General features: G+C 51.4%; 4 protein-coding genes across 4 annotated transcripts; 3 read left to right on the top strand and 1 right to left on the bottom strand.

Annotated features, from left to right (window-relative positions):
• Positions 1-1,976: 1,976 nt before the first annotated feature.
• Positions 1,977-3,286, bottom strand: SEPMUDRAFT_152110 (uncharacterized protein). Its single transcript, XM_016907249.1, has one exon. The coding sequence runs from the start codon at positions 3,279-3,281 to the stop codon at positions 2,655-2,657; it is 627 nt and encodes a 208-aa protein (XP_016756580.1). The 5' UTR covers positions 3,282-3,286; the 3' UTR covers positions 1,977-2,654.
• A 62-nt stretch (positions 3,287-3,348) lies between these two features.
• On the top strand, positions 3,349-5,897 carry SEPMUDRAFT_152109 (uncharacterized protein). The gene has a single exon (XM_016907248.1). It carries the CDS (start codon positions 3,504-3,506, stop codon positions 5,835-5,837), a length of 2,334 nt encoding a protein of 777 aa, XP_016756579.1. The 5' UTR covers positions 3,349-3,503; the 3' UTR covers positions 5,838-5,897.
• Positions 5,898-6,249: 352 nt separating this feature from the next.
• Positions 6,250-8,690, top strand: SEPMUDRAFT_152108 (methionyl-tRNA synthetase). Its single transcript, XM_016907247.1, has 2 exons — positions 6,250-7,502; positions 7,551-8,690. The coding sequence occupies exons 1-2, from the start codon at positions 6,396-6,398 to the stop codon at positions 8,424-8,426; spliced, it is 1,983 nt and encodes a 660-aa protein (XP_016756578.1). The 5' UTR covers positions 6,250-6,395; the 3' UTR covers positions 8,427-8,690.
• Positions 8,691-9,023: 333 nt separating this feature from the next.
• SEPMUDRAFT_74113 (uncharacterized protein) lies at positions 9,024-10,122 on the top strand (the record flags this gene model as incomplete). Its single annotated transcript, XM_016910051.1, has 2 exons — positions 9,024-9,140; positions 9,199-10,122. 2 exons carry the CDS (start codon positions 9,024-9,026, stop codon positions 9,952-9,954), a joined length of 873 nt encoding a protein of 290 aa, XP_016756577.1. The 3' UTR covers positions 9,955-10,122.
• Between the last annotated feature and the right edge of the window lie 171 nt (positions 10,123-10,293).

Here is a 10,293-nt window from a genome sequence, read left to right as displayed (position 1 = left end):
GCAAGCGGAGAAGCCTCCGACACTACTAGCCACACCATCGTGCTTCACGTCAGTGAGAATGAATGTCGACCGTCGCATAGAACTAGGAGCTCAGCAGCTTCGACGACAGCATTGTAAGAGGTGTAAAATCGCAGGACACATGCCCTGAGCCTCTGGCTTCGAGGCAGCCGACTGCACATCTCGTGCCATGCGCGGCCACTGTTCATCCACGCCGTTCCTTCTCGCTTCTCCGCGTGAAAAAGAACAACCAAGTTGTGGAGTGCAGCGCAAGCAGTGTGCATACTGTACGGAGCCGTGGAGCCATCCAAAAGTGTTACCATTGTCGAGTGATGCACAAGTTGCCTTGAATCACACATCTCGCTTCAGCTGCTCCATATCTTTTGACAGCTCAGATACACATTCGCCTCCTGCGGCCCCCCGCCGGCTCTGCGAGACTGCGACGTCTGCGACTGCCCGACACCTATAGCCTCGAAGTCGTGTGCCTGTCAGCATCATCCAAACGGTCCAGGATCTGAGATTCTCTGGCTTCTGACAGCCATTAGATCTCTTCTTCTTACGTAGCGTAGTATCCTTATCCAACTTTTGTTGCAGGTCGCTTAACAACATCCGAGAACAGACCAAAAATGCGGCCACGATAGCGAAGCAGGCCACAGGACCAATGAATCATACCCTACGCGAAGATCGCTGGTTGAGAAGGCGTTGAAAGCACTCGCTGGCATCTCACCCGGAGACGGCTCTCACATCCTGACCGCAACGGCCTTTTCTCCCACTGGGCCTTGGCGTGAGCCTTGGCCCGTTGTGGAGCCATACATGATACATGTACGGGCAGTGATGTACTGTGTACCTACTTTAAGCATGCTCGCGCTTGTGGGAATGTGGGTACGAGGTACTATAAAATAGAGTGTCTCGTGGTGCTCGCTTAGCAGCAGCAAGGCAACTTGTAGCTGCCGACCACCAGCATGTCCAAGTCCTTCCAAAGACAGGCTGCTGTGATGGTTTGCAGGCAACATTCACATGTCCGACGCTGGAATCAACACATGTATGTAAGCACAATGTTGCTGACGTCTCATGTGGTTCACCAGGTCTCACGATCCTCACACGATGGCTATACACGCGTAGATGAGGCAAAAGGCTTCGGCTACTCAAGGGCCACTCAAGATATACGTAAGCTACCTATACCAGGTACCTAGCTGTGAGATTGGAAGTTGTCAACGTTTCAAGCAACCAACAACACCCAGACCGTCGCCCTAAAACCAATCATGAACATCTATCTATCTCCTCTTGCGCAAGCGCCCTTGAGGTTTCGGAATGTTTCAGAGCACGTAATATAACACCCAACAGCACGCCTTCGATAAAACCAACAAAATAGGTAGGTATTCATCATCAACATCAGCATCAGCATGATTATCATCATCGTCCTCAACCAACAGCACGCATGCGCTGTGTATAGGACCTGTAGGCTTATCACGCAAAGCACACATCACGCTCGAATGTCTCAGTTTAATTCTTAGTTTTCTACCATATCAGGTACATGAAGAAAGTGAATGTGATATTTGCGGTATTTTTATCCTCGAGAGCAACAACTATGCCTCCCTAAAATAATAACAACTATCGCCCCCGGACGGACCCACCACAAACGTTCAAAAACGTGTATGCCTCCGGCTTTTCGTTGTCGCGATACCATTACTCCGAAAGGACCCAGCCAGCCAGCCACATTTTTGTTTCGGGTCACTTTCGGAGCGAAACGCAAGTTGATCCACCACACGGTCACGGTCACCGACGGGACATTCTTATTTTTTATTTCTATTTTGTTTCTCCCATTTCGCGTCGTCAGCATGGGGGGGTTATGCGGTTGAGGATTTTGGTTGAGAAAGAAAAAGTTGCGGAGTCTCTCTCTCCTCTCTCCTCCGCGAGATCGACAGATGTGCAAGGCAGGAAGCCGAAAGGAGATGGAATTAATATGCGTGCACCATGTGCGTGAATGTGCTGCTCGGGTCCGAGCGCAAGTTCAATGTTGGAATATTTGTCTCGACTACGCTGCTTACACCACTATTGGCGTCCTTGCTTCGAGATGGTGAGTGGTACCGACTCATGTTCTCGTCCCTCTTCGTACAAGTGCATAGTGCATACAGTCTCAATCGAAGCGAGGATTCACGTTGGTGCGACTTGAGCTGTGCTACAAACACCTTCACCACTGCGCCTTCGCTTCCCCCTTTTCTCAATCATCACCCTGGAGCGCACTGACAAGCATACAGAGTCGATAGTATGATCTTGGCAGTAGTGCATAACATCTTTTCGATGGCGCCGATGAGCTTTCGGTCACTTCACTCCGCTTTGAGTTAGCATCATTGAGATGGTGCCTGATGCCGTGCCGGGCCTTCCTGACCGTCCAGATTCATGACAAGCCATACCATTGGCGGTATTTTAATGAGACCCGCCAGGCAGTCACAGCCAATTCTTGAATGGCATGGACAATTTTGTCTATGCAAGTCGGAGTCATACTCCTTGAGCAGCTAGGACATGCAGCACAGAGCGTATAGCGAAGCGCTCGCTGCCAACCGGTGTCCTGAATCCGCGCAGCCACCAGTCAGCTTTATACGGGCTGCCAGTATTCATCAGTCCTTTTCCACGCCGCTTCATACAGTCATGTCCCTTCATGACCCGTCCAATAGAGCCTCGTCCTCTTCCCTTTCCCTCCTCGCATCTTCCTCGTCCTCTCTCTCCCTCACGTTTGTGGCCTCCACAAGCGTAGTGCCTTCGATTCCCTGCGCTTCCACATCTCCTCCACCAATGCTTTGCACTCTACCCTTCGCAGCTTCCTGCTGTTTCTGTATTCTCTCCCTCACTAGCCTCGCAATAGCATTATCTGTCCTGACGCTCAGGATGGCCAACTTTTGATCGAGATCTCGCTTCAAGTCCCAGTTCGGTTTCTTGGGCTGTAGTTTGAACAGGTCTAGAGGCGTGTCGTTCTTCTCTTCCTCTTCGGCATGTCTCTTCGTCTCTGCAGCTAGTTCCGCGGCCTTCAATTCGAGAGTGGTCTGGCCTTGATCTGGCCCAGCTTCGAAACCGAGTTTGGCGCCTTTGGTGGCATGATCGTAGTTGCGGCCCGATATATATCGCGCTGTCACGTCTTCCTTGTCGTCTTGGGCAGCTTCTGCTGTGGCTCCATCGTCCGGCTGTGAGTCTGCTGTTTCCGGAGCTTTTCTCTTGAGCGACTTGAGCTGGGCAAGACGAGCTTTACGGTCTGAGGCCGCGGCACTGAGCGCTTGCGTAGAGGCCATAATTGATGTTTGTGTCGTTATTGGAACGGGCTGGAGGGAGTCCGAGTGAGGTGTTGTCTGAAGTTCTAAGTCCAGCGCCAAGAGGAAGAAGCGGGCTTTCACTCGATCACCTCCGACAAAGTCTTCCAGTCCGTTCCCTTATGAAGTATCAACAACCACCTTTACTCAGGTTCTCCTCGCCTCATTTCACCTGCTTTCTTTCGTCCCATGTGATGCTCGCCTATGCCATCATGTCTCATCGCCATTCGGACGCTCTGCCGTGATCACCGCCGCCTCCAACTTCGACACTCAGCACTTCGATATCTGCCGCTATGGAAGCCCGACTACAGCTACTGCTACCGCCTCACTCACAACACATCCGTCGCCGGTTCCCGCAAACATGACAGCTTTCCCAAGCCAGCCTCCACGAAGGTCATGGAAGATGCCGAGTCTGCCTATCTGGATTACTTGCAGGCTGCTGGAAATGAGACCCCCCTATCAGACACTCGCAAAGACGACCCACGGCAGAATGCTAGGACACCTCGCGGAACTGGCAATAGAGCCGAAGTGGATGTAGGGCGCGCGCGACGTTCTCTAGTCGCTCACCGAGACCAGATCCCACAGCAGCGTGTGCAGGCACGACATCCGCGAAACGTCTCGATTCAGCGAAAACGAGAACAACAGGTCGGCAAGGGACCTGCTTATCGACATACCCTCCTCCTCTCGAATCACGATGTGCCTTCCCATTCGAAGAAAGCCCATCTTCGCGCGACTGCAACAGGGCTGAGACGTCTTTCAGCAGCAGCGATACACCGGAAAAAAACTTTAGGCTCTCAGGGAACTTGGTTGGATAATGTGACGACTCTTTATCGCTTCTTCCAGCCCAGGAAGCGCGCATATAATGAGGAGGGAAATGGAAAAGTAAAGGTGCCATTGCCTGTACTTCCACCTTCAACAATCGACGATGTTGAGCAAATCTATGCTGCTCTCGATGAAGGCGCCGATATAAGTCGCCTTTTCACGAATTATGCCATAAGGTGTCGACCCGTGACCTTGTGGTTCCTGCACTACGATCCAGCAACTGCCCTCGACGTTGTCCTGGCGAGCGGACGGGGTCTATATTTTTTGCAGGTGAGAATGGCTCTCCAATGCTTAGTTGCGCAATACCAGCGTCGCGATGATCGAGCCACCAACCTGAAGCGACTCGTCGAAGCGCTTCCTACATGTGAACGAACACATCCTTCCTTCAAGGGTCTAACATGTTTCAACGGGACCTTCTATAATTTCATACTGGATTATTTGAATGATGAGGCGATCTCTCGCCTATATGAAAACCTGAAGAGGAACGGACGAACCAGGAAGAGTTCATCGACTTGGCTACATTTTACCAGCTCATTTCTGGATCGCCACATGGTCGAAAACGCTCTTGGTGCATTGTTGCACGCGAAGAACGCTCACACAGACATCGACAGCGCGTTCTTTTCCAGACTCTGCAGCCGCCTACTTCGCACAGCCAACAGAATGCCCGGAGGGCTCCGGACATGTATTCGTATCATCGACAAGCTAGTCGGAATTGGTGTGACACTCAACAATCATTTGACCAATATCATCATGCTGAACGCGGTTGAGGCTGGTGACCTGAAGACAGCTATGGAGATTTACCATTCTATCCGAGACCACGGTCTGCGGCCTGACGATTACACGTTTGCTATATTGCTCAAAGCCTGCAAAAGTTCCATTGACGACGCCGAATTGTTGAACGAGACGATTCGTGAAGCTCTTGGCGGAATCGACGTCCTCAAAGCACCAGTCGTGGCGACCGAGATATTGCACTGCCTCGCCCTTCACCACACCAAGCACCACCCAGGAAATACCTTTGAGATTGTAGCCGATGCGTATGCGCAGCTCTTCACTCTGGAAGCACCTCGCCTTGTTGGGCTCTTACCATCGAAGCTATCCCACCTCGAGAATCAGGACGGTCTGCATCGGCTACATCCACGCAGTCGGGACATTTACATTCTCCTTGCTACATTTGTGGAGCAATCTTTCAAGAAAACTGGCACAGTCGACCAAGCATACGAGATCTGGCAGCGTTTCAAAAATGCTATCGAAGCTGGCCGGGAACCTTTTGCCTCAATGGCGAAGTCAGATCACGTCTTCAACGCTTTCCTATGCACCTTTGTGGAAACGAAAAGGGGCCTCTTGCATGCCGCAGAAGTTGTTAAATACATGCAAGCACCAGACGAGGCCGATGCGAAACCTCGCCGAACACGACCGACTGTTCAGACGTGGTCCATCTTCGTACATGGTTTCACACGCCACGGACAAATGCATTTGGCAGAGCAGTTATTGACGTATATGCGAGGCAAGGGCATTCAGCCTAATGACGTGACGTGGAACACTTTGCTCGGTGGATATGCCAACGAACAGGATCTCGAAGGCGTGATAGATACTATCAGGAGGCTTGAGACCGCTGGGCATGTATGGGACGAGTGGACGTTGGGCAATCTTCGCAGGTATCGAAAATCGGGAGAGGTTGAAGCCGAGCTGAGACGATTCGAAGCCGAACGAACATGATACCTCCTATGGCGCGATAATTACTGTACATTTAGAGTAGCTGTATATAATATGGAAGCACTGTCCATCTCCAAGTCACCATCCAGCTACAAACGCAGGCAGTGCTTGAGGCTATGTGCTGTCGGCTCCCAGGGCAGGCTCAGGCATTTCAACCTCTGCTGATGCAATGCCTGAGCCATATAATACAACAGAGAAAGGAAAAATAAGTGGCTCATAGCTAGGGCTCGCTGTAGAGGATGCCTATCAGGTACATCTATGGTTGCTCATGTCCAGAAGAGGGAGGGGGAGTTAGGTCGTTCTGCGGAACGGGCCGTAGACCCCTGCAAACTTCCAATGGCGGGGCAGGGCATGTTTGGGAAGTTATGACTGTCCTCCTCCACAAAGAGGTAGGTACAGGTCCAAACTGGTATACCACAACTCCACCACTTCGACATACACAAGACGTTTTGTTTAATTTGCCCGGAACCTGCCCCTCCTGAATAATACACAACCTACCTGTGCGATCCCTCATCTCCACCGAAATTACGCCCGTTCTTCGTCCAGCACACAGCACGCGACATGAGCACGGCAACGACGGCGACGACGACGACGACGACGAAAAAACAGGCGATTCTGCCGGAAGAGGGAAAGCGAAATGTCTTGATCACTTCGGCCCTGCCGTACGTCAATAACGTGCCGCACTTGGGCAACATCATCGGGTCCGTCCTGTCAGCCGACGTCTTTTCTCGCTACAGCAAGGCGCGAGGCAACCCGACCCTTTACATTTGCGGAACAGATGAATACGGCACTGCCACCGAGACCAAGGCCATCGAGGAGGGTGTGACGCCGCAGCAACTGTGCGACAAGTACAATAAGCTGCACAAGGATGTCTATGACTGGTTCGAGATCGAGTTTGACCATTTTGGCCGCACTCCCACGAAGCAGCAGACGGAAATTGCCCAGGACATCTTCACCAAGCTGAACAAGAATGGGTATTTGGAGGAGCAGACGACGCAACAGCCATACTGCACACAACATAATTCTTTTCTGGCAGATCGATTTGTCGAGGGAGAGTGTCCGCTATGTGGCTACAATGACGCGAGAGGAGACCAATGTGATAAGTGCGGACATCTGCTAGATCCTCTGGAGTTGATAAATCCGCGTTGTAAGCTGGATGGCGCCACCCCCGAAGTGCGCCAGACGAAACACATCTACCTTCAACTCGACAAGTTGCAGGAGAAGACGGCAGAGTGGAACAAGAAGAGCCAGGTCGACGGTGTGTGGAGCGACAACGGCATCAACATAACAAATGCATGGATCAGAGAAGGCCTGAAGCCTCGCGGTATCACCAGAGATTTGAAATGGGGTACACCTGTCCCTCTTGAGGGATACGATGACAAAGTCATGTATGTGTGGTTCGATGCTTGCATTGGCTATGTGTCCATCACAGCCAACTACACCGAGCACTGGGAGCAGTGGTGGCGAAATCCAGAGAATGTGAAGCTTTATCAGTTCATGGGCAAGGACAATGTGCCTTTCCACACCGTGGTCTTCCCTTCATCGCAATTAGGAACTGGAGACAAGTGGACTATGCTCAACACGCTTTCGACGACCGAGTACCTGAACTATGAGCATGGGAAGTTCAGCAAATCAAGGAACATTGGCGTGTTTGGAAACAGTGCCAAGGTGAATATTCCCCCAAGTGGACCGAGAAAATAGACTAATGTGCCCTAGGAAACTGGCGTGTCACCCGATGTGTGGAGATATTTCCTCCTACTCCGACGACCAGAGACCTCTGATACCGAGTTCGAGTGGGATGGGTTCATCGCAGCCAACAACAATGAGCTTGTTGCAAACTTTGGCAACTTCGTCAATCGTGTCCTCAAGTTCGTCAACTCTGCCAACTACGACAGCGTCATCCCGGCCTGGCCCAAAGACAGTCTGCCCGAGGAGGTCTCGGCCGGCCTCAAGAAACATCTGGTCGACACAAATGAGAAATTGAAGCAGTACATCACCGAGATGGATGCTGTCCACCTCAAAGGTGCTCTCATCGTGGCCCGCGAGATCTCCTCACTGGGTAACCTCCTTCTGCAATCAAACAAACTCGACAATGCCCTCTTCACCAACGAACGGGCCCGTTGTGACGCGGTCGTGAACATTGCCGTCCAACACATCCATCTCCTGGCCTCGGTGATCGCTCCTTACCTACCACTCACAACAAAAGCTATCCTTTCCCAGCTGCAAACGGAACTCCTCATCATTCCAGACGACTGGAAGGCAGAAAGCATCCCAGCAGGACACAAGATCGGCAAAGCAGCCCATCTCTTCAAGAATATCAAGCCCGAACAGGCCCAGGTGTGGAAGGAGATGTTTGGTGGAGATGAGTTAAAGAAAGCCAAGGAAGAAGAGGCGAAGAAGAAGGCTGCGAGGAAAGCAGACAAGGACAAAAAGAAGGCGAAGAAGGCTGCTGAGAGAGCTGCGAATGCTGAGGGTGTTGGTGCGGGTGTGGAGGCAAGTGCAAGGGATGGAGTAGAGGCCAAAGCGCAGACTGGTGACGCGGTGGATGCTGTGACAGATGGAGTGAAGCAGATGACATTACCGACTTCTTAGCTGGAGTGGGTGGAACTTACCTGCTGTTCTTTGTTGTCGATCGAATGGCTGCGATGAGAATCCAGGGTGAACACCCATATTGTCTCGAGTCTGCTAGTGCCACCGTGAGAGCAGAAAGAAGCCGATCAATAATGAGCTCGCGTGGAGTGCCATTTAGGGCCTTTCAACCTTGTCAACGCCTCGTTGTCAGTAGTGGTGTGATGTGCCGTAGCGAGCAGATATGCTGGGAAGTCCGAGTCATCCGAAAATGCATTTATCACCAAAAGGCCCCTATTGTTGTTGTGATGAGCAGCAGTGTTGGCGTTTTTGGCATTCATGGTGACGTTTTCTTTTTCATTTTATTTCAGTGATGTCGACGAGGACTGATAGGAGCATTCATCGTAGTGGGTTAGATCTTGACTGAGTGGCTGGTGCTGTAGAGTGTTCACAATGGCCACCTTGATGTTTGAGGCGTTTTTCTGTGGAATGCAATGGATGATGCGTCAAAGCTGCCGATCCCGATTCCGATGTTGTAGTTCTCGTTCTACCTACATCCTCTGAGTTCAACGACATCCACACACAGTCCACAAACAAGAGTCATACTGGCCCCAAGCAACCATGGCCGCCACATCACTAGAAGACCGAGCACTGCTCCAGTTTGATAGACTGCTCAAAGAAGGCGAACTTCTCTGGACTGAAAACTCCCCACGTCGCATTGAGGGCGAACCATTCGATGTATCCATTTCCAGAATGCCTGCCTCTATGCCTTACAAATCGACTAACGTCACGTCAGTTCGAGTTCCGGGTGTCGGCCAGCCTCCAATCCAAACCCCAAGACAGAGAACAATCCAAATCCACCTCCTCCCACGCCTTCCCCGACAGCGATGGCGACTGGACGCTCGGCAACATCAACCACACGCACAAACTCATCCTCAACAAATTCTGCGTCATGCGACCCCAATTCGTCCTTCCAACTCTCGAATTCCAGCCCCAAAAAGACCCTCTGAACGCCCACGACTTCCAAGCCGGATGGGACGTTCTCACCCAACTTCCCCCACACAGCTACATGATGATTTTCAACTGTGGAATCGACGCAGGCTCCTCTGTTGGCCATAAACACCTTCAAATCATTCCTCAAGCTCAGCCTCATCCGAAGAATTTCCTCCAGCTTCTGAAAAAAGATGAAGCTGCCGGCTACCATACTGTTCCCTCTTGTCCCTTCCGCCACGCAGCGTATGCTCTTCGTGATCTCGACCAGACGACGACGACGATCAGTGGCCCCAATCTCGAAAAAATATACTCCCAATTCGCCCACACGCTGGACATGAAACCCGAGCAAGCGCATAATGTCATTCTGACACACGAGTATTTGCTGCTGATTCCGAGAACGAAGGCGTGGATTCAGGTGGGAGAGGAGGCGAGTTCGAAGATTTCGGCGAATGCGGCGGCGATGATGGGGTTGGTATATTCGTGGAGTGAGGAGCAGTTTCGGTCGTATTTGGAGTTTGGACCGATGAGGGCGTTGGGGGAGATGGGTGTGAAGGTGTGAATACCTTGCATTTGGGAAGATGGGGATGGAGGGTGGGTGGTGAAAAATGTTGCAAATTCAGGTAGAGGAAAAGTGTCGAAAAGGAATTGTGTATAGATAGATAGATCGATAGATGTACATGTAGACGAGACGTTTGAACGACGGCTCGCAATGTTTAGTCGTATGCTCTGCATATCTCTCTCCTCCACCTCTACGATATATCCAAACAGACATGTTCATATAGGTATGCAGAAGTTTACATCATCCGCAGTCAATCCAGCAACCATCCTTCCCAAATAGGACATTGAATTGCGAAGAGGGAAGGAGATGAAGTGAAAAGGAACGCGTTTCTCCCAAGTG

Source organism: Sphaerulina musiva (assembly GCF_000320565.1).
Source record: "Sphaerulina musiva SO2202 unplaced genomic scaffold SEPMUscaffold_12, whole genome shotgun sequence".
NCBI classification, from domain to species: domain Eukaryota; kingdom Fungi; phylum Ascomycota; class Dothideomycetes; order Mycosphaerellales; family Mycosphaerellaceae; genus Sphaerulina; species Sphaerulina musiva.
Note: the sequence above shows the minus strand (reverse complement) of the source record. Positions and strands in the feature narration are given on the sequence as shown.